The 24,525-nt window shown below is 44.1% G+C and overlaps 1 protein-coding gene across 2 annotated transcripts in view; it reads right to left on the reverse strand.

Annotated features, from left to right (window-relative positions):
• Positions 1 to 24,525, reverse strand: part of CNTN5 (contactin 5) — a 2,193,251-nt gene that overhangs the window by 830,844 nt on the left and 1,337,882 nt on the right. For both annotated transcript variants that reach the window (XM_073582945.1, XM_073582944.1), the window contains 2 exons: positions 14,082 to 14,205; positions 10,641 to 10,816 (listed from right to left, as the gene is read on the reverse strand). In XM_073582945.1, coding sequence (XP_073439046.1) covers positions 10,641 to 10,816; positions 14,082 to 14,205 — 300 coding nt within the window. The remainder of the gene's footprint in view (positions 1 to 10,640; positions 10,817 to 14,081; positions 14,206 to 24,525) is intronic.

The following is a 24,525-nucleotide window of genomic DNA, read 5'->3' on the forward strand; positions in this document are numbered from 1 at the left end:
TCGCTTCTGGAGGAGGAGGAGGAGGGTCGAATGCCTACAGCCAACTGTTTCCTATACCGTAGGCTAGGCAGCACTGTTCCACCACCGCTGTCCCCTGTAGAGCCTGCATCCACCATATTAACCCAGTGCGCAGTGATGGACACGTAACGGCCCTGGCCATGCCTACTGATCCATGCATCTGTTGTGAGGTGCACCTTTCCACTCACTGATTGTTTTAGTGCATGGACAATGCGGTCTTTCACATGCCGGTGGAGGGTAGGGATGGCTTTTCAAGAAAAGAAGTGCCGACTGGGTAGGTCATTGCCTGGGACAGTGTAGGCCATGAGCTCTCGGAAAGCTTCGCTTTCTACCAAATGGAAAGGCATCATCTCTAATGAGATCAGTTTGGCAATTTAGGCGTTCAAAGCCAGTGTACGTGGATGAGAGGATGAGTACTTTCTTGTCCTACTCAGAGTGTCTGGTAGGGTGAGCTGGACTTGAGAGCTGCATATGGGGGAACTAGCATTGGACATGGCAGACTGTGAAGGGGTTGGGGATGGTAAGGGTGATGATGGCCTAGATTCAGTGTTTCCTCACGAAAATATTGTGATTGCCTGACTGGTTTGGCCTAGCGACGACACCTCAACATTTCTTGATGGTGGTGTGCTTAGCGGTGGCTTTACAGTGGGGGAAGCGATGGAGCGTTGCCAGCTAACTTCAGTCGGAACAGGTGCACATGTACTACCTGAGGTTTTGAAGACCGTCCACACTTGCAAGTGCCTGTTGGTTAAATGTCTAAGCATGCGACTGGTATTCAAATTTCATAGATTTTTCCCTCTGCTAAAGGTACTTCGGCACTTCTTACAGATAATCTTTGCGTCATCAGTAGGATTTTGCTCAAAAAAGTGCAACACTGTACTCTTCCTACTATGGTACAAATTTACAGGGCTTGCACGCTGTGCTAATTTGACCGTCTGGCCAAGCTGTCCTGCATCTCTTTTAGTTTTCTTGCCAAGTTTTTTGACAGCTACGGGCCTGCCGGATAACCGTTGCTGCGATGACGATGCCTGCTGCGAATCCTTCTCCTGTTCTGACCTATTGTCACCAGCAGCCTCTTCCCCCAATGGATGCCAATACGGGTCAACAACTGGGTCATCCATGACCTCGTCTTCAATGTCATCTGCACCTTCCTCTGTACCTTCCTCTATGTTACCGTGTAAGGTGGTATAGTATGTGGGAAGGGGCATCTGAGATCGGGCTCAGTAGACTGCGCGGGCAATGTAGTGCTGTGGGTGAATGTACCAGCAGATTCATCTAGCAGTGGCTGTGCATCAGTGCACTCCATGTCAGATTCATCTTGGACAGGGGAATTCAGAATTTGACTTGATAACCCAGGAATGGTATGTGAAAAGAGTTCCATGGAGTAATCTGAAGTGTGTGCTGCAGCATCTTTCACTTTTGGTGTGGGTGAAGGACACAACAGAAGGTGTTGTTCCTGACCAGAGGCCTGCACTGACGACTCTGTGCTTGCAGTTTTTGTAACTTCAGAAGAGGAGGCAATAGAGCTGGAGGCTGTTTCGGCAATGTAAGCCAAAACCTGTTCCTGATGCTCCGGCTTTAAAAGCGGTTTACCTTCTCCCAGAAAAGGGAACCTTAAAGGCCTTCTTGTGCCAGACGATGACGCAGGCTCATCAACTCCTGCCTTAGCTGCTATTGTTTTTTTGCCAGAACCAGTTGATGCACCACCACCATCAGTACCAGCTGTGCCCCGCTGCCCACGTCCGTGGCCTCTTCCACCATACTTCCTCATGTTTGGGAAAATGTACCAAAAATACCAGAAGAGAGATGGTACTGTATGAGGAGCATACAGCTGTGTAAGGTGTATTAAAAAAAATTAAATCTCCCTATATATTTTGTTAGTCACAGACGCTCTACCAGTATATATTTGACCATAGTCCATCAAGCAGATATACGGTACTGTATCAGAAGTGTACGGCTGTATACGTTTTTAGTGAAACTAACAATCTCCATATATGTATTTACGGAGTGTCACACACGCACACACTGACTCTGTATAGATGTGACCATAATGCGAACGGCAGATATACAATACTGTTTGAGAATCGGACAGCTCTATACGGTGTCTGTATGGAAAATTGTAAATCTCCGTCTATTTTTATACATAGTGACACACGCTGTCTCTGTATAGATTTGACCGTCATCAAACAGCAAATATACAATACTGTTTGAAATGCGGACAGCTCTATACGGTGTAGGTCTGGAAAAATGGAAAATCTCCTCTTTTTTTTTTCCAGAGTCACACACAGATAGCTTCACTGTTTGAAAAGCGCGGTCAGCTCTATACAGTGTAGGTCTGGAAAAATGGAAAATCTCCTCTCTTTTTTTTTCCAGAGTCACACACAGATTGCTTCACTGATTGAAAAGCGGTCAGCTCTATACAGTGTAGGTCTGGAAAAATGGAAAATCTCCTTTTTTTTTTCCAGAGTCACACACAGATAGCTTCACGTTTGAAAAGCGTACAGCTCTATACGGTGTAGGTCTGGAAAAATGGAAAATCTCTTTTTTTTTTCCAGAGTCACACACAGATAGCTTCTATTTGTCCATGATACCAGCCGGTACACGGTAGTGTGTGAGGAGCGTACACCGCTACATGGTGTGTGAAAAAATGAACGCTCGGTAACTCACCAGGACAAAATAATACAAGCTGGAGTGCTTTGAAAAAAGCAGTTTGAACAGCAGTGCGCACACAGCAATGCAGCTAGCAGGTAGCCTTAAACGGCAGCCTAATCACCACCAGCGCTACTGCACACAACAAAAATCCTCCCCTTTCACTGCACACTAACTGTACAGTGAAAAGCGCTATCAGCAGAAGCAGTTTTTTTTCTTCTTCCCTGCCTAACACTCTCCTTATTCAGAATCAGCAGCAGCAGCACCTCTCCCTATTGTAAGATCGGCAGAAGTAAGATGGCGGTCGGTGGTCACGGCCTTTTATACCCACTGTGACGCCACACAAAGCCAGCCAATCACTTGCATGCCCTTCTCTAACATGGTGGGGGCCTCTGCCGACGTAATCGCGTTGCCCACAGGGTGCGTCCTTGATGATTGGCAGAGAAAAGGCACTGGAAGCATTATTTGAAACGTGACTTTGGCACTCAAGTCGGCGACCTCATAGCCGACCTCACGCTATGGTCGGGCTTCGATCGGCGAAACCCGACATTAGCAAAAGTCGGCGGATTCTGAATTTGACCGACCCGTTTCGCTCAACTCTACTAATGATACAAATGTCTCTTATTCTGCATTCTTCTAACAAGGAGTCAAGAAAATTGCCTGACATCTAAAAACTTTCATATTCTTGCTTGTTTAATCAGAGTTTAACGTTTTGAGAGACGCTGTGTGTAGATACAAACTTTTCTTTTTTTTACAAAATTATTGTTTTGGAGCAGAAACAATAGTAATTACTGGTCAGAATCACAGAAAAGGAGAAGAGAAAACAACAGTGACTAACAATGTGTTGAGCAATGGCGATATGAGATAATTGGTGATTACAGGGTGGCATTATCTCCTCTCTCCTCTCAGAGTTTTGATTTCTCACTTTTCTATTGGGAGAAAGCAAATTATCTCCAGCTTTGGAGAACAATGGAAAATCACTATCACCCCGAATATTGTCACCTTCAGTACAGTAGACCATGCGATGTTAGATGGTGTCAGGAGACTGATATTATGGTCTTGTGTTACATGTACCTTTATGTTTCTTTTATATCACAATATGAAAGTTAGAAAACAAAACACATCTGAGATGTGTGCGCCGCCAAGTAGTCACCATTCACATGAAATAATGGTCATAGTCATGGACAGGTTTTACCCATGAATTAAGACAACCTGAGAATGAAAGATCAGTCCAGGAGGAGAAAGAAACAGATTTTTCTAATAAGATATATTACAATGATTTGTCTCCTTCACAAGTACCTTATAAATCATAAGGAAAAAAATAATGGTTTCTGTTAAAGGAAAAGTATGTAAGCTATCTATCCATCTATCTATCTATCTATCTATCTATCTATCTATCTATCTATCTATCTGTCCCATATCTATCTATTTATCTATCTATCTATCATATATCATATATAATCTATCTATGTTCTATCTATTATATATCTGTCTATTTATCTATCTATCTATCTATCTATCCCATATCTATCTATCTATCTATCTATATATCTATCTATCTATCCCATATCTATCTATCTATCTATATATTATCTATCTATCTATCTATCTATCCCATATCTATCTATCTATCTATCTATCTATCTATCTATCTATCCCATATACAGTATATCCACCCCATATCTATATATCTATTAACTATCTATCTATCTATCTATCAATTATCTATCTGTCTGTCTGTCTATCATTGGGGCTGCGAGATCTGACGGTTCACAGGGATTTACACAGGTAAGGACATTCTGGTTGCACTACGCCACTTTATATACATACACAACGTGTCCCTCTCTATATACTGTATGTGGGTGGATTATTGGCACTCTGCCTTTCTATACAGTATAACCTTATATGCTGCGCCACATACTGCATATTTATTGCTATAACATGAACCCTTGGGACACAGCTTCTGTAGGAACGTGCCGTCTCGCTCCGCACACAATCTGTAGTTACCTTACCATTTTTCGAGTCCACCATTTCTTACATTCTTTTGCAATCGTTATTGATTGTGATGATATGATTTTATTGTGATAAAACATTTTTGCAATTGTTAAATGCATTTTCCTGTACTCCTTGTCCTCTTCATTTTGCGTTTATGTGTTGGAGTAGATCTGTTGCCTTTGACCACTTTACCTATGGTCTGGAGGCTTATAGTCACCCTTGTGTGACAGTTTAAAGGGATATATCAGAACAATATCTATCTATCATGAATCCTTTGAAATATTTCAGCACCGCTAATGCACATTGATAAAAATAACGCAAAGCAAAAATCCACTTCCTGAGCTGCCAGAGGGGTCAGATAGATAGGTTACCCTATTAAGGCTAAATGCCTTTTCCCGCTACAGACACATGCAGTACAGCGCTGAGTAGATGAGAAGGGGGCATGTTACTAAACCCTTCCATTACTTGCTATTTTACCTCTGTGATTTATCAAATGCAGATGTGTGTAATGCACAGAGAGTCCCTAACTTATCCAAAGGTATGTAAATTAGATCTCCTTCAAGAAGAAGAGCGGCTCTGCAGCGCCAGCTACTGGAGTTATACTGTAAGTCAATGTGCAATCGTTAAAGGGAGTCCTTCACCCCCAAAATGCAGTATTATAGGGATTTTGGCCCATATATCATCCATATTAGCAATGTACTTGTTACTGGGACAGTGCCTGAGAAAATAACTTATCATTTATATGCAAATGAGGAGGTTTCGCTGATCCCTTAATGTGGCCAAGAGCTTGATGCACTGTTACACACCCTCACTTTGTTACTGGGGCAGTGCCTGAGAAAATATTGTATAATTTATATGCAAATTAGGCATTTGCTGCAGCGTTATGCCTCCTCATTTGCATATTGGGGTCCTTTCACCACTTCTGATTGACAACGCTTGCCTTTCAGAGTATCAAAATGTTGCCTGCGTGTGTGCGAGCATGCTCGTTCTCCTCCACGTCTCCTTTGTTGTGACACCTCTTACTGCACTAATACACCCAAACTGGCATCAGAAGAAAGGAGATAGAGGAGAACATGCATGCTTGCACACACACCAGCACAATTTTAATAGTGCTCGTGTGGCGCCCCTGAGTGTCCAGTCGCCACAGAGGTACTGCACCTTATCCAGAGGTGTGGTATCCTACCCTCAGGTAAGGAGGGAGCACCACTCAGGACTCCAACACTCGCACCCAACACACACCAGATCAGTCAGGGCATCTGGGTGTACCCATGGGGAAGAAGGCCTCATCCCTGTCTGGGGATGAAAGGGTGTTGGGGAGTCAGTGGGGAAAGGTAGGTAGAAGGGGAGGAGTTTAGGAAGTGGTGTGAGAGAGTATCCAATCAGTGACAGTTGATGGGCGAAGTTAAGGCTGAGGTAAAAGGTAGATCATTCTAGAAAGAGTCAGTTCGTGACGGGACAGCGGAGAAGTCAGTCAGACTGAGGGGAGAGAAAAGGAGTGAGGAGAGCTGAAGGAAGCTTCCGGAAGGACAGAAGGGGTCCTAGGGGCTTGGGTGGTGTAGAAAGCCAGCCGTGGGGCCCGTATCCAGACGTGGAAGGACCAGGTCACAGTGGGGGAGCTGACCTCTAAGTCTAGTGGAGAATAACAAACGAGGCTCAGCTAGCAAGCCAGAAGCTGAGGTAATTTCAAGTGCCTCAGCCGCAGCCACAGTTATTCCCCAAAAAGGCAGCCAGATAGGAGCAAGGGGACTTTGAGAACATCACCTGACAGGGTCCGCGGCTGCCGGATTGGGGACACTGCTTGTGAAGGCGCAGGGCAGGAGAGAAAGTAGAGATCAGCGCAGAGGCAGCCTAGAAAGGTGAACATAAAGGGGAGTCCTGAAAAGGTGTTCCCAATTTACCTGCGCATTCGCTGGACCCCTCCCCCGGAGGACACAGTGCCAAGCGGGTCATCGTGTGCACAAGAATCTTGAGTAAAAACTGTGAAACTGCACCCTGCTGTGTCCTTCGTGTCATTTGCGTCTCGCCTACTCCATACCACACTCACCATCACAGTCACCAACTCACCCTTTACCACCTTAACTGCCCTAGGACACAGCTCTACCCGTGGAGAGCTTCACCATCTCTGCTGCCCTAACACCATCCCAGAGGATCTGCATTGCAACATTGGCTACCATTGCCGAATACAACGGGTGGCGTCACAACAAACTCCCCATTTCCCTACTATTTTCCCATCATCTTCGCCCATTATCATCCTTTATTAAACATCCATCTTTACTGGACGCCCAGGGCCACGGACCGGGTCACTGCCACGTGACACATCCCCTTTAAAGAACCTGACCGGCCCGGTACCGAGTAAGCTAAGGCCCTGTGGGGCGCTCCACTCGCTCTGGAAAGCAAGCACTGTCAGTCAGAATCGAGGGAAGGATCCCACCCCAATATGCAAATGAGGAGGCGTAACCGTGCACAAAATTCCTAATTTGCATATAAATTATACAATATTTTCTTAGGCACAGCCTGTGACCCTAGTCACCTCTCACTGCCAAGCCGTAAGTCAGAGTGGTCAAAGAGTCCAAGGTGAGAAGCCAAGAGGGTGCGTCATAAACAGAAGGAAGAGACAAAAGCGTAGTCAGGTAACGTTCCGAGGTCAGAGTATAAGGAGGATAATGGATCAGCTGAAGGGATTAAACAGGCGGATGGTCAGAATGAAGTCCAAGGTCAGGCAACAGATCAAGCTTACAGAGCTCAAGGCACAGGGAGCACAAACCTCACAAGATGAATGTGGGACGCCCTCACACCCAGGGCTGTGGGGTACTCGGTACCAGGCCGGTATTTCACAGGGAAGTGTCACAGTAGAGGTGACCTGGTCCATGGCCCTGGGCGCCCATTGTAAATGTTCAGTGTGAATGTGTAAGATGTGACACCACCTGTGGTGTTCAGCAATGTAGATATTAAACCGACGCTGCAGACAGTTCCTCTGGGACAGATGGTGTGGTGCAGCAATGATGGTATAGCCCTCCACAGGCAGGGCTGTAGTCCCAGGGCAGAGTGGATGAAGCGACACTTAGATGGTGTAGTGTCGGGCGCAAGGGATGTAGCAGTGCTGGGCAGGTTGTCGCAGGAATAAGTGGAGGACACCAGGGCATGTAGTTCCAAAGCTTTACTCACAGTCTGTGGTGGCTCACGAGCCCGCATTAGTGCCGTGTCCTCCGGGTCAGGAGCTCAGCCAACCTCCAGGCAAGACGAAGCACACCTTTCCAACACTCCTCCAACTTATGTGCCTTTTCTGAACATCTCCCTCTTAGCGCCTTTAAGTGAAGTACTCCTAGTACAGAATTACACTGGAGTTCCTTCTGTCCGATGTTCCTATGAACTCTACTTGTACGGCAGACAGCTGTAGCCTGCTTCGGGGACTCTCTGCTTCTAAGTCCCGGCTCTCTATCTCATTGTGCCCCCAAGTCTTGTGTGGGAATAAAGTAATGACAAACTTCTATTCCTCCGGTGTCTGTTGCGGGACCATAAGTATCCAAACAACCTCGGGGACCGGACCCCGGCCTTGCGCCTAGAACTTGTGAAGGGTTCTCCTCTAACCCTCAATCCTCTGTTCTCTTTCTCTCCTCACGTTCCGTACTAATCCTTTCCTTCTTATGGAGAGTCAGGCTTTCTTTCAGTGTTCCTTTCCTGTGCCAGCGGACCCAGATCACTGAGGTCGGCTGCAGCACTTTCCTTCCTCCATCCCTCTCAGGGGATCACTCTACACAGGTCCGACCTCATCAGACTCCTGTGACTCACTTCCTCTTCACTCCCTTCTAACTGACTGAATCCTCTCCTCCTCCCGCTCTTTTGTGCAAACTCAAACTCCACCCGCCTTCCAGCACGCTTCGTGTTCCAAGCAGGGAGCCACCAAAGGGTGCTTTGCTACACTACTGTGTTGTGTGGAATGCAGGTGTTGGAGCGTGGTCAGGAGCCTCCACCTTACCTGAATGGTGGGGTACCACACCTCAGGAGGAGGTGTAGTACCTCTGTGGCGACTGAACCCTCAGGGGCGCCACAAATGTACGTCTGGTAGAGATCTGGGAGAAGCTGCTCAGTTAAGTAAGCATTGCAATTACCCGGGATAGTGAACACCTGAGACAGCTGAAGCCTCCCAGCCTCAGATTTGCTAGTCGAGCTGTCAAAGTACTGACAGCTTCAGCATGCCCCTATACCAGATTGTAAGAAAAACTGTGTGCACTACCCGAGAGGGTGCCGTAGTAGGATCCCACACCATATAGTATATAATGAAAAACTAGGCACTCAACTTAGAGAGATGCTTTTGGTGTTTATATAGTGCAGTCCAAAATAAAACGTTTCAGCCACACCCGGCCTTTGTCAATTACAGACTGTTTAAAAGTATTGTGGATTCATGGGAATCCTGATTATTTAAGGCAGGACACGTCTCGGTTAATATGAATTTGTAGACTTGGGGGAACTGTTGCATAAACCCCACGGATTAGTAGTCCGAGTGCTTCAATGTGTCAGCATGCCTGTGTCAGACGCAGTATACCACCGCTTGTCTGACAACAGTACCCCCAAGTCTACAAATTGATATTAACCGAGACGCGTCCAGCCTTAAATAATCAGGATTCCCATGAATCCACAACACTTTTAAACAGTCTGTAATTGACAACGGCTGGATGTGGCCGAAACGTTTTATTTTGGACTACATCACCTATACCAGATTGGACGGCCGAGCTGTCAGTAACCGCATCCCAGACACACTGAGAGGTGGAACTGTGACAGTACCCCAGTAACAGGCACAGTTCTACTATGGTTGTTAATGGGGCTAAGCACCCTACAATACTGTTTAGCCCATTTATAATGCATTTTAGAGGTGACAGACTCTCTATAGGTCCGGGATCACACATGCAAGGAATACAGCCGAGTCTTGCATGTTAATACCAGACACTGCCGCCGGCACTCGAATCAGAGTGTGCGGCCACATAGCAATACATGGAGCCGCACGCTCCACTCCTGACTGCTGTGGCAGTGCCGGGTATTAACATGTGAGACTCGGTCGTATTCCTCGCATGTTTGATCCCGGCCTAAAGAGTGTTGCCGGACCATTTTCTGGAGTAGACCTTGGTGTATCTAAATATCCTAAAACATGTGGCAAAGTTCATTAAATTCTTTGGCATTGACTAGAAATAGGCAGACTCGTTCTCAGTTTCCATTAGAATCCAAATTTGCAAGAATCCAATTTGATTTGCCCAAATTCAGCAAAATGGTAGCCAACCGATCGCCATTTTGCTGGATTTGCTTTAAGGCAAGGGAAAGGTTTATAATAAAAAAAAAAATTACATCCTTTCGTCACCTGTTCTTACGCTTCCTCTAATCCAACATGGGGGTCAATCTGAGGACTGTGATTGGCCCCATGTGGCCACTCAGGAACAAGGGTGGAACACTGGTCATGATTTACAACCCTTCCTCATCCATGTGTCCAATCACAGACCTCATATTGGCCCCAAAGTCAGCAAATTGAGCATCAGAAGAAAATGGAAGACCATGGAGTTGCTCCAGAATAGGTGAAAAAAGTGAGCATAAAGGGTCTTTTTTAATTTTTTTTTTTCTAACTCCTTCCCTCCTTATGGTAATGGGGGCATGTTTGATTTTCACCAAATCAAATCTGCTTATGGAATCTGAGTGAATCTGCCACAAACCACAATCGAATTTTGGGCGAGTTGCAGATTTGCTCATCTCTTGCATTGACTTTTCGCCAAGGGATCATTGTCCGGCCAATGTCTTCTTATGCCACTTGGGTGAAACCTCGAGACACTTGATGTGGCCCCGAATTCTGCATCAAAGGTTCAGTATTTTGCTAAACCTGAGTTTATTTCTGTAAACAGAGTTATATTCATAAGGAATTTTTCGGGGGAAAGCAAAAAAAAGCAGAACAAGAATACTAACAAGTGGAAGAGCCAAATCATTACGGTATTACTCACATGCAAATTGAAGTGTTGACTCTCTACTAAGGATTCTGCCAAGGTTATTTGCTGCTATGCACTGGTATTGACCAGAATCCTTCATCTCATTTGGACTGCTGATAATTAAATTTCCATCTATTAAAGTGTAGCGATAATCACTTTCCAGTTCTATTTCTGTTCCATTGCGAAGCCATCTTAAAAAAAAAAAGAAATGAAAAAAAGAAAAGATGGGGAAAATGAAAAATAAAATAAAAAGCAAGTTAGAAAATAATAATAATAAAAAACAGGCAAAAAAATAAATAAATAAAGCATGAAAATAACACTTTGGGAGTGCAGGGCTTTACCCAATTTCAATTTCCAAATTCCTATACTGGAAAATATAAGAAGCGATAGGAAGTTTTGTACAAACAAAAAAAAACTAGTGTGAAAAGGGTTTTTTTTTTTATTAAGGAGATGTAACAAGAATGACTAATATCTTTTCACAAACAGCGCCACTCTTGTCCATGGCCGCGTCAGGTATTGCCTCTTTCTAATGCTTACTGTAATACCAAATGCAGCCTATAGACATGAGTGGCGCTACATCCGGATAAAGGAAGCAAAGAAGCGTCTTTTTGCTTCTTTCAAGCTGTTCACACCCTAAGGGCTCATTCAGTTGACTGATTTTTGCGCATGAGTGATTTTCAGACTTCGCATTCAAACCTGTGATAGTCTATGGGGCCTTTCACATGCCCATGATTTTTTGCAGACCTCTCGATCCAAGGAAAATTGCAGAGGCAAGTCCAATTTTAGGCCTGGGTCACACTTGCGAGTGCAATGTGAGAAACTTGCGAGAGTCAATACCCGGCACTGCCGCCAACACTCGGGACCGGAGTGTGCGGCTACATGTATTTCTAGGCAGCTGAACGCTCCGGTCCGAACCTCCGGTGGCAGTGCCGAGTATTGATGCGAGAGACTTGCGCGAGTTTCTTAAACTGCACTCGCAAATGTTACCCCGGCCTTAATCTGAGGGTAGGATAAAAATCTGCAATGCAAGTCAATGAGTCAGAGAAAAAAATGTCACTGCACTCGCGCTGTCCAATTTTCAATGAGTGTCAGAATAGAGAAGGTGGAGAATTTTTTTATTTTTCCATAATAAAATTGGATGACACTCAGACTATTTTCTGATGAAGCTCTGATGAGAATAATCGGTCCATTTTTTTATCGCGCACAAGAAAATCAGACGTCAGAATGAGCCCTGCGGCCCTAGGCACATGGTATGTGTGGCCCCTATTGAATGCAGTGTAGAGGACCGGTCTCCTCTGCTGATTTTTCTGTTTTAGAAAAAAAAATTAACTTTCCTATAAAATAATATATTTTTTTCTAACTTTTCATTGTGCCGTTCATCTGTTGTCCCTCCTGGAGATGTATGCGTAAGTTGACAGCTCGGCATTAAAATTCCCATGTCCAATTTCTTCCAATGTTAATGATACAGGGACAAACCACATTCAATCAGCAGGTAGGACAGTAACACCTAGTTGTCCACTGTATTTAGTCATCCATTTCTAAGGGGAACATCAGAGGAACAGCACAATTCAGAATTGTAAGAAAATGTTTTGTTTTACGGAGAATGTAGATACAGGTGCGTCTCGCAAAATGAGAATATCATCAAAAAGTGAATTTATTTCAGTTCTTCAATACAAAAAGTGAAACTCCTATATTATATAGAGTCATTACACACAGAGTGATCTATTTCACGTGTTTATGTCTGTTAATGTTGATGATTATGGCTTACAGCCAATGAAAATCCAAAATTCATTATCTCGGTAAATTAGAATACTTTATAACACCAGCTTGAAAAATGATTTTAGAATCCGAAATGTTGCTCTACTGAAATGTATGTTCAGTAAATGCACTAAGTACTTGGTCAGGGCTCCTTTTGCATCAATTACTGCATCAATGCGGCGTGGCATGGAGGCGATCAGTCTGTGACACTGCTGAGGGGTTATGGAAGCCCAGGTTGCTTTGATAGCTGCCTTCAGCTCGTCTGCATTGTGGGGTCTGGTGTCTCTCATCTTCCTCTTGACAATACCCCGTAGATTCTCTATGGGGTTAAGGTCAGGTGAGTTTGCTGCCAATCAAGCCCAGTGATTCTGTTGTTTGTAAACCAGGTATTGGTACTTATGGCAGTGTGGACAGGTGCCGAGTCCTGCTGGAGAGGGAAATTTCCATCACCAGAAAGTTTGTTGGCAGAGGGAAGCATGAAGTGCTCTAAAATTTCCTGTAGACGGCTGTACTGACTTTGGTCTTGATAAAACACAGTGGACCTACAGCAGCAGATGACATGGCTCCCCAAACCATCACTGATTGTGGAACCTTCACACTAGACCTCCAGCAGCTTGGATTGTGTCCTCTCCACTCTTCCTCCAGACTCTGAGACCTTGATTTCCAAATGAAATGCAAAATTTACTTTCATCTGAAAACAACACCTTGGACCACTGAGCACAGTCCAGTACTTTTTCTCCTTGGCCCAGGTAAGACGCTTCTGGAGATGTCTTTTAGCCATGAGTAGCTTGACATAAGGAATGCAACACTTTTAGCACATGTCCTGGATACGTCTGTGTGTGGTGGTTCTTGAAGCAATGACTCCAGCAGCAGTCCACTCCTTGTGAATCTCCCCCAAATTTTTGAATAGCCTTTTCTTAACAATCCTTTCAAGGCTGCGGTTATCCCGGTTGCTTGTGCACCTTTTTCTACCACTTTTTGCTTCCACTCAACTTTACATTAATATGCTTGGATACAGCACTCTGTGAACAGCAGCTTCTTTAGTAATGACCTTTTGTGGCTTACCCTCCTTGTGGAGTGTGTCAATGACTGCCTTCTGGACATCTGTCTAGTCAGCAGTCTTCCCCATGATTGTGGAGCCTACTGAAACAGACTAAGGGACCTTTTTAAACTCTTAGGAAGTCTTTGCAGGTGTTTTTTGCTAATTATTTTAATTTACTGAGATAATGACTTTTGGGTTTTCATTGGCTGTAAGCCATAATCATCAACATATACAGAAATAAACACGTGAAATAGATCACTCTGTAATGACTCTATATAATATATGAGTTTCACTTTTTGTATTGAAGAACTGAAATAAATTAACTTTTTGATGATATTCTAATTTTCTGAGAAGCACCTGTACTTGCTAAAACAGGCATGATTTTAACAGGGTGATCCTCTCCAATATGGATCCAAAATATAATAACATGCATGGAACTTCACTTTCCTACATTTATTTGTGAAGGTAACATAACAGAAACACATAATGGTGTCAATAGTACATACCGGGTAATATGGAAGTGGCTGGTAAATAATGCAAACATGGTGTGAATAGAGGAGGCAATGGAAATGCTATCTGAAGGCACAAGTGGCCATGAAGGAAGAAATGAAGAATAAATGAATGACTTCAACAAATGGAACTTTTATCGGATGTACCTATAACTCGGAGCAGGGGCTCCTCTCGCCTCACAATTAAGGGCCACTTTCTTCTCTCCAGAATCCATGGGGAAAATAACATTTTCTGGCTCTTGGATAAACACTGGCCCATAATCCACACTCTCTGAAAAATGAAAATCTGCCGGTTAAAAGACACGAACATTTATTCTAATAAAACATATATAAACGTAGTCACAAATAGAGATTTATTAAAGGGGATTATAGAGAACGAACTGACATGAAAACACCAAAGTCTACTATTGTGGTTACCATTATAGGAAAATCTATCTATCTGAATGGGTCGGCCTACACCGAGCCGTGGCACAATGACGGCTAACTGTTACGGCCGTCAGGCAGTCTTCATCAGAATAAAAGAAGAAAGTTGTGGAAGAGATGCATGATCAGCCGATCTCAATAAGCAATTTCCCCATCTCAGGTGCAACAGGAATAAAAACTCGTTTTTACTGGAGCAGCTGATGATGATGATTACATCTCTCTACAGTTATTCAGCACACTGAGCCAACAGCCCCTCATGGTGTGATGACCCCGGCTCTTTTACAGCAATGTAGCGGCTCGTCTCATTCCCCCTTTATATAGCACTATCTGTGCAGGAAAACCTTTCCCCTCAACCTGGACCTTAGCATCCACTGCACCTCAGGCTTACAGGAAAGTACCTCAGCCCTCTGTTAGGAACGGCGAACACACTAAATAAATAAATAATAAAGTGCGTTCGCCGCTCGGGGTCCACCGTGCAGTAGGTGTTAAATCCGCTGCTAGACAATGGCAGACGCGCTATATGGCGCACACGGGTTAAACGTCACCCGATGTGCGCTGAGTGTACTCTGTTTAGTCACGGAGATGCTTAAGTGTAATAAACACAAAAGGGCTGAGCCTGTTAGCGTCACAGGTCTCAGATAAGTGCACGCCCAGTATATAGTTACAGGAGCTGAGCCCAAGGCAGAGGGTCAGCGTCTGTCTAGACCTACCGTGCGTGCGGCGTCGCTACTGCATACGCCAAACAGAGCTGCAGACTGCAGCGCAGCAACAGACACGGCCGCTAGGCGATAGTGCTTTGTGAGACGTGGCACCACCGGACGCTAGTGTAGAGGTGCGGTGTGCACAGTGGCCTATGGCTTGCCACTGACTGGCGCTGACTAGAGTTGAGCGATACCGTCCGATACTTCAAAGTATCGGATCGGAATGGATCGGCCGATCTTAAAAAAAAGTATCGGTATCGCCGATTCCGATACCGGAAGTCCCATTCAAGTCTATGGGACTTCCGGTATCGGAATAAGAAAAACCCTGTTTTTGCCTTGTACAGCCTCTCTGGGGTCTGTACGGGCCTTTCGTGGGGCTGTGCCGGCCTGCCAGGGGGTCTGTGCAGGCTCCGGTGGTCTGTGCCGGCCTGCCGGGGGGCTGTGCCGGCCTGCCGGTGGTCTGTGCAGGCTCCGGTGGGCTGTGCCGGCCTGCCGGGGGGCTGTGCCGGCCTGCCGGTGGTCTGTGCAGGCTCCGGTGGGCTGTGCCGGCCTGCCGGGGGGCTGTGCCGGCCTGCCGGGGGGCTGTGCAGGCTCCGGGGGGCTGTGCCGGCCTGCCGGTGGTCTGTGCAGGCTTCGGGGGTCTGTGCAGGCATCGTCCGATGGGACTACAAGTCCCATCAGGCGATGCCTGCTACCATGACAGTGATTGACACATTAGCCAATGATGGGACAGTAGTAGTCCCATCATCCGGCTAATGTGTTGAATGTAAAAAAAAAAAATAAAAAAAAAATTACATGCTACATACATGCTACATACATACAACATGCATACTACATACATGCTACATTCATACTACATACTACATACATGCTACATTCATACTACATATATACTACATGCAACATACATACTACATATATACTACATGCATGCAACATGCATACTACATATATACTACATGCAACATACATACTACATATATACTACATGCATGCAACATGCATACTACATATGTACTACATGCTACATACATACTACATATATGCTACATATATACTACATGCATGCTACATACATACTGCATGCTACATACATACTACATGCTACATACATACTACATATATGCTACATACATACTACATATATACTACATGCATGCTACATACATACTGCATGCTACATACATACCACATACATACTACATACATACTACATGCTACATACATACTACATATATACTACATGCATGCTACATACATACTACATGCATGCTACATACATACTACATGCTACATACATACTACATATATACTACATACATACTACATGCTACATACATACTACATACATACTACATACATACTACATGCATGCTACATACATACTACATGCTACATACATACCACATACATACTACATGCTACATGCTACATACATACTACATATATACTACATGCATGCTACATACATACTGCATGCTACATGCATGCTACATACATACTACATACATACTACATGCTACATACATACCACATATATACTACATACATACTACATACAATACATTCATACAATACATACATAGACATACAGTACATATAACATAGAGTAACATACTTACCAATACTTGTCACATTGTTCCCCGAAGCCATTGTCTTTTACGGAATAAATATTAACATAACAAACCACAAAAATACTCACCCACGATCCGAAGCAGTCCACGAGTGTGTCCCACGACGATCTTGGGTAGAGAACTGCAGCATCAGCTGATGCTGCCGTTCTCTACGGGCTGCAGGAATCCAATGACGGAAGGTCATTATGGATTAACATAACAAACCACAAAAATACTCACCCACGATCCGAAGCAGTCCACGAGTGTGTCCCACGACGATCTTGGGTAGAGAACTGCAGCATCAGCTGATGCTGCCGTTCTCTACGGGCTGCAGGAATCCAATGACGGAAGGTACCTTCCGTCATTGGATTCCTGCAGCCCGTAGAGAACGGCAGCATCAGCTGATGCTGCAGTTCTCTACCCAAGATCGTCGTGGGACACACTCGTGGACTGCTTCGGATCGTGGGTGAGTATTTTTGTGGTTTGTTATGTTAATATTTATTCCGTAAAAGACAATGGCTTCGGGGAACAATGTGACAAGTATTGGTAAGTATGTTACTCTATGTTATATGTACTGTATGTCTATGTATGTATTGTATGAATGTATTGTATGTAGTATGTATGTAGTATATATGTGGTATGTATGTAGCATGTAGTATGTATGTAGTATGTATGTAGCATGCATGTAGCATGCAGTATGTATGTAGCATGCATGTAGTATATATGTAGTATGTATGTAGCATGTAGCATGTAGTATGTATGTGGTATGTATGTAGTATGTAGTATGTATGTAGCATGTAGTATGTATGTAGTATATATGTAGTATGTATGTAGCATGTAGTATGTATGTAGCATGCATGTAGTATATATGTGTTATGTATGTAGCATGTATGTAGTATGTATGTAGTTTGTATGTGGTATGTATGTAGCATGCATGTAGTATGTATGTAGTATATATGTGGTATGTATGTAGTATGTATGTAGTATGTATGTAGTATGTATGTAGCATGCAGTATGTATGTAGCATGTATGTAGTATGTATGTAGTATATATGTAGTATGTATGTAGCATGTAGTATGTATGTAGCATGCATGTAGTATATATGTAGTATGTATGTAGCATGTAGTATGTATGTAGCATGCATGTAGTATGTATGTAGTATATATGTGGTATGTATGTAGCATGTAGTATGTATGTAGCATGCATGTAGTATATATGTAGTATGTATGTAGCATGTAGTATGTATGTAGCATGCATGTAGTATGTATGTTGTATGTATGTGGTATGTATGTAGCATGTAGTATGTATGTAGCATGCATGTAGTATATATGTAGTATGTATGTAGCATGTAGTATGTATGTAGCATGCATGTAGTATGTATGTTGTATGTATGTAGCATGTAGTATGTATGTAGCATGCATGTAGTATATATGTAGTATGTATGTAGCATGTAGTATGTATGTAGCATGCATGTAGTATGTATGTTGTATGTATGTAGTATTTTTTTTTTTTTTAACATTTAACACATTAGCCGGATGATGGGACTACTACTGTCCCATCATTGGCTAATGTGTCAATCACTGTCATAGTAGCAGGCATCGCCAGATGGGACTTATAGTCCCATCGGACGATGCTTGCACAGACCCCCGGACATCAGCACAGCCCCCCGGCAGGCCGGTACAGACCCCCAGAGGGTGCACAGACCACCGGCAGGCTGGCACAGCCCCCCGGCAGGCCGGTACAGACCCCCACAGGGTGCACAGACCACCGGCAGGCCGGCACAGCCCCCTGGCAGGCCGGTACAGACCCCCACAGGGTGCACAGACCACCGGCAGGCCGGTACAGACCCCGGGCAGTCCACACAGCCCCCCGGCAGGCCGGTACAGACCCCGGGCAGTCCACACAGCCCCCCGGCAGGCAGGCAGAGACCCCCGGAAGGCCCGAAATGATGGCGCATCATGATGTGCACACACCGCGCATCATGATGACGTCATTTCGGCTGTCAATCAACTTTGAACTTCAACTTCCGATTCCGATGCCGACTTCCGATATTGAAAAAATATCGGAAGTCGGTATCGGAATTCCGATACAGCAAGTATCGCCCGATACCCGATACTTGCGGTATCGGAATGCTCAACACTAGCGCTGACTCTTTCTCTAGTTCCCTATCCACATGCGTAATATCAGAGGGAGGGGAATCATAATGAGTCAGTCACCAGAATCATAAATCCATCACCATTCACACATCAAGCAGGAAGAGTCTATACTAACGCATGGCCGAGCGGCCATGCGGACCTTTTATAGTCGTGCGGGACCTTCCAGATCTCTGAGATGGACCATTGAGATCAGGAGAAGGACCTGAGCACGTGACTCCCAATCTCCAATGGGAGATTGTCTCGTGAGCATGCTCAGTAGAGCTATAGAGGGACTTAGCCTCTGGAATGGCTTGCTGCAGAGCAGCCTGCGTTGCTATTGCTGACCCAAAGGTGGCAGCAACAGCCAGACAACGTGAGGCTCTGGATTCCTGCTGAGCCGCTGTAGGAACCCGACGCCTAACACCCTCTTCCCACCACTGACAATTAAGGTTCGTATCAAACATCTCTCCTGTGATCCCATACCGACGTCGTCTGTCATTTGGTCAGTTCTTAAACTGCACAAGACACCATATCCCACCATGTGCACAGATTTCACTGGAGTCTGGACAGAGACCACAGCAAAAGCACTGGCTGGCCTCCTTCATCTACAGCACCACTCAATCCCAGGGGAACAGGTCTGCTTATCCTGGGCTTAGCAGTTCTTCTATAAGGGCTGCTACCCACCAGATTTCATAATAGCCTTTACACTAATTACATGTGCATGTGTAAAAATGACTGAAGAGCTGGCCTCTCACACCAACAGAGCTCACAGACATTTGTGACACCTGAATTTGCAGGGTGCCACATACTGTATCTATCTATCTATCTATCTATCTATCTATCTATCTATCTATCTATCTGTATTTTTCTGTATAAACCCATATAGATCTCTCTTCTTGTATTGTACTCTGATATGAGTCTATTTGTATTTATTTGAGCCAATTTTGGTTCATTATTTATTTTTTTTTTTTAATAATGACTAAGGCCTGGATCACACATCCGTTTTTAGACGTCCGTCAAAATCCGCCGTTTTGCAAAAAAAAACGGATCCGCCTTTTTTTTGGCGGATCCGTTTTTTTTCCCCATAGACTTGCATTAGTGGCTAAAGCGGATCCGTCCAAAAAACGGATCCGTTAGCATCCGTTTGTGGCAAAATGGAAACAGATCCGTTTTTTCACACTTTGGCGGACGCCAAAAAACAGATGTGTGAAACAGGCCTTAGTGTTCCTTTTTTATTTTTAAAAGTTGAATCCCTGGATAGAAACTCTTCCCAGTGATTGTTGTATGTTCCTTTTGTACTCGTATATTGTTTAAAGTATATGAGATAAATTTATCCTAAGGCCTGAATTTTGCTAGTGCCATCTGGCACCCAGTTTATATGGTCAATGTTTGCTGGCAGGTGCATTTAGCCTATAGTGCATCGTAGTGACGCAGGGGGTTAATCCCCTCTGTGATTGCTGGCTGTGTGCTGGTACTCCATCTCTGTCCTCTAGGGGGCATGTGGCGTAGTGCTTGTGGCTTATGCACAGCCATTGGTCTGAATGTTTTGGGTGTCCAGTTCATCACTTTATATAATCACTACAAGTGCTCCACTCCATTTAAGTATTGAGATTTATCTCTTTTGTGTACAAATGCAGTTTTTTCTTATGAAATACTGTGTGGGCAGAGTTGCCAGCGCTTGTAATGGTGGAGCAGGGCGTGGAAATGCCTAGTGAGCATGTGCGTTGATATCATCGCTGACATCACTGTCGAGTGGCCAATCGGGAGTATCTGATTACTGACCTGCTCAGTTGTGCGCTGAAAACGCTGTTATGGTGGAACTACAACATGATGTCTGGGTCTGAGTGTTCCAGCTGATTTATAATATTTATGCATTTTATAAATCACACAGGTGTTTTACACCTTTTAATCATTGTTAATCTAGCTGTATCAATGATTGTAGGTGCGGTTGGATATAATTTTTTGCACTCTAGCATGCACCTTATATATGTAAACACTGTGATGGTTCTCATATTTACTGCAATGTAATTTTCATACACTTTGATTATGATTTATATTCAATATATGCTAATTTTTGTATATTGGTAAATTGAAGAGATATGTATAAAAAGTGCACTATTCTATGGTAACACTGTGCTTGACAAAGACCGTGCTGTGAGGTCGAAACGTTGCACCACTTGGTGCTGGATTAAAGTACACAATTTTCCCTTTAACTGGAGCGCTGCCTGTTTGTTTTTCTATTTATATTTTTGCGTTGGACAACCGCATTATTCAGGACTATTGCACCCAAAATCTGCTCAAGTTTGTGCTGCTGTCTGTTTTTTCTATCTATCTATCTATCTATCTATCTATCTATCTATCTATCTATCTATCTCATATATATGGTACACCTATCTTCAAAGAGGAAAAATGTAAAGCACCACACCAGCGGTTTTCTTTTTTTCTTTCAGTGCTGGAGTGATGCTATTAAACGAGCCATCTTCAGGTCTCCCCGGTACGTCTCCAATCCTGCAATCGCATCTTGTGACCACAAGTTCTGACTGACTGGAAGTCAGAGGCACATGCAGGAGCGTACATAGACATCATGGGGCCCCATAGCAGAAGTTCTAATTGCCTACCCCCCACACACACACCAAAAAAAAAAATAGTCAGGGTCACAGAAAAGCATATCTCACAACTTTCCAATCTTTATGTAGTAATTTTCCTCCTGCTGAAGTCCTAGATTTCCCTTTCATTGCCCCCATGAAGTGTCATGCCAACAAAAGTGCCCCCCCCAAACACAGTATAATACCCCTATGGAGAAGTCTTCTACATTAGCCTCTATATGCACATTTTAATGACCCTACTGTACCTCACCTCAACTCCCAAGGGAAAGTATGGGGACCCAGAGAAAGCCCTCCATGAAGTATAATTGACCTAAATAAAGTATGATAGCCCCATATTGTATAATGGGCCCTACACAGCTCTCCACACAGTTTGATGGGCCCCACACAAACCTAACCTTCACACTGTATAACTGCTTGCATACAGTATAATGGCCCCACATAACCTTCCACATAGTATAATGTGCCCTCAATAGTCCTCCATATAGTATAATAAGCCCACCCATAATCCTCCATATAGTATATTGCACCCCCCATGGTCCTCCAAAGAATATAATGCACTCCCCATGGTCCTAAATACAGTATAGTTCACTCCTCATGGTCTCCAACACAATATAACGCACCCCCCATGGTCCTTCACACAATATAATGCACCCCCCATAGTCCTCCATACAATATAATGCACCCCCATGGTTCTCCATACAATATGATGCACCCCCCATGGTCCTCCATACAATACAATGCACCCTCCATGGAACTCCATACAATATAATGCATAACGTTCACTCCCCATGGTCTGCCACACAATATAACGCACCCCCATGGTCCTCCACACAATATAATGCACCCCCATAGTCCTCCATACAATATAATGCACCCCCATGGTCCTCCATACAATACAATGCAACCTCCATGGAACTCCATACAATATAATGCATAATGTTCAATCCTCATGGTCTGCCACACAATAAAATGCACCCCCCATGGTCCTCCATACAATATGATGCACCCCCCATGGTCCTCCATACAATACAATGCACCCTCCATGGAACTCCATACAATATAATGCATAATGTTCAATCCTCATGGTCTGCCACACAATATAATGCACCCCCCATAGTCCTCCATACAATATAATGCACCCCCCATAGTCCTCCATACATTATAATGCACCCCCCATAGTCCTCCATACAACATAATGCACCCCCCATGGACCTCCACACAATATAATGCACCCCCCCATGGTCCCCCACACAATATAATGCACCCCCCATAGTCCTCCATACAATATAATGCACCCCCCATGGACCTCCACACAATATAATGCACCCCCCATAGTCCTCCATACATTATAATGCACCCCCCATAGTCCTCCATACAATATAATGCACCCCCCCATGGTCCCCCACACAATATAATGCACCCCCAATAGTCCTCTATACAATATAATGCACCCCCCATGGACCTCCACACAATATAATGCACCCCCCATGGGCCTCCACACAATATAATGCACCCCCCATGGTACACCATATGCAATTATGGCCACCAGTAATTGATTTAAATAAATAAAACACAATTCTCATTTCTTGCTACACCATTGCCACACATGTGGACACTAATGGCAGTTCATCACTGAACTGAGATTTCAATTTGCGTGTGGGCCGCCACAGCACCATTTTTCTGAAGCCTGCTGGGAGTTCAATGTGCGCATGCTCCAACACCAGCGCCATTTTACTGAAGCCTGTGACCAGATCGATCAGTGTAAGCGCCGCCTGCAGCTAGGACAGCGCCGGTGTGGAATTTTAAACAGTATGAAGATACATACACAAGAGGCAGCCGCGAGGCCATGGCAGAGATGAAGACCCTACCCACTGTCCTGCCCAATGAACAAACAGCTTACTGGTGGTAGGCGCTACATACAGGCGAATTGATCATTGCCTGTTTACAGCAGAGCCAATCAGATTATGGCAGCTTCTAGTCTCCCAAGGTGACTATTGAAGCATGCCAAAAGTAAAAAAAAGAATGTTTTTAAAAAATGTGAAAAATATAAAAGCTCAAATCACCCCCCTTTTGCCCCATTCAATCAAAGTAAAACAAAAAAAAATCAAACATACAGATATTTGGTTTCAGACTTGCTCGATCTATTAATATAAAAAAAATTAACCCGATCGCCAAACGACATAATGAGAAAAAAATTCAAAACATCAGAATTACATTTTTTTTTGTCGCCACTACAATGCAATAAAATGCATGGGTGATCAAAAGATTGTATCTACACCAAAATGGTATTAGTAAAAATGTCAGCCCAATATCACGAAAAATGGAGAAATAAAAAAGAACCTAGACATGTTTGGTATCTATGAACTAATAATGACCTGGGGAATCATAATGGAAGGTCAGTTTTAGCATTTAATGAATGAACATGGTAAAAAAGACCACCTAAAAATCTATGGAGTTGCACACTTTTGCCATTCCACCGCATTTGGAATTTTTTCCAGTTTTTCAGTACCTGATAAACATCATGAAGGGGTTAATATTAGAGATGAGCGACTTTGACTTTTGTAGGGTCTAGAGATGAGCGACTTTGCCTTTTTTGGGGTTGAGTCGGGTTTCATGAAACCCGACTTTCGCAAAAGTCGGGTCGAACGAAATCGGCCGATTACAGGGAAAAGTCGGAAGCCGACTGAAACACGAAACCCAATGCAAGTAAATGGGGAAGCAAAGTCAGCAGGGAGTGGCGGACAGGAAACACACCTACAGTGCCCATTCCAATGCCAAAAACATCAATTCTTATTACTGAAGCTTGTCAACCTTAATTTACTTCCTAATAATAGTTAGGCACTGAAAACTGGGGGTTATTTGGCTAAAGTTGTGGGGGGGTAGGGCTGGCTCCAGGCTTTTGTGTGCCCTGGGCCAAAGAGTGTCAGTGCGCCCCTTTAACACATGCCACAACTCATGATTAGTGTTGAGCGATACCATCCGATACCCTAAAATATCAGATCGGATGGTATCGGCCCGATACAAAAAAAGTATCGGGTGTCGCCGATTCCGATACCGGAAGTCCCATTCAAGTCTATGGGACTTCCGGTATCGGAATAAGAAAAAACGTTTTC

Source organism: Dendrobates tinctorius, unplaced genomic scaffold (assembly GCF_039654945.1).
Source record: "Dendrobates tinctorius isolate UK_male_01 unplaced genomic scaffold, ASM3965494v1 ptg000075l, whole genome shotgun sequence".
Classification (NCBI taxonomy): domain Eukaryota; kingdom Metazoa; phylum Chordata; class Amphibia; order Anura; family Dendrobatidae; genus Dendrobates; species Dendrobates tinctorius.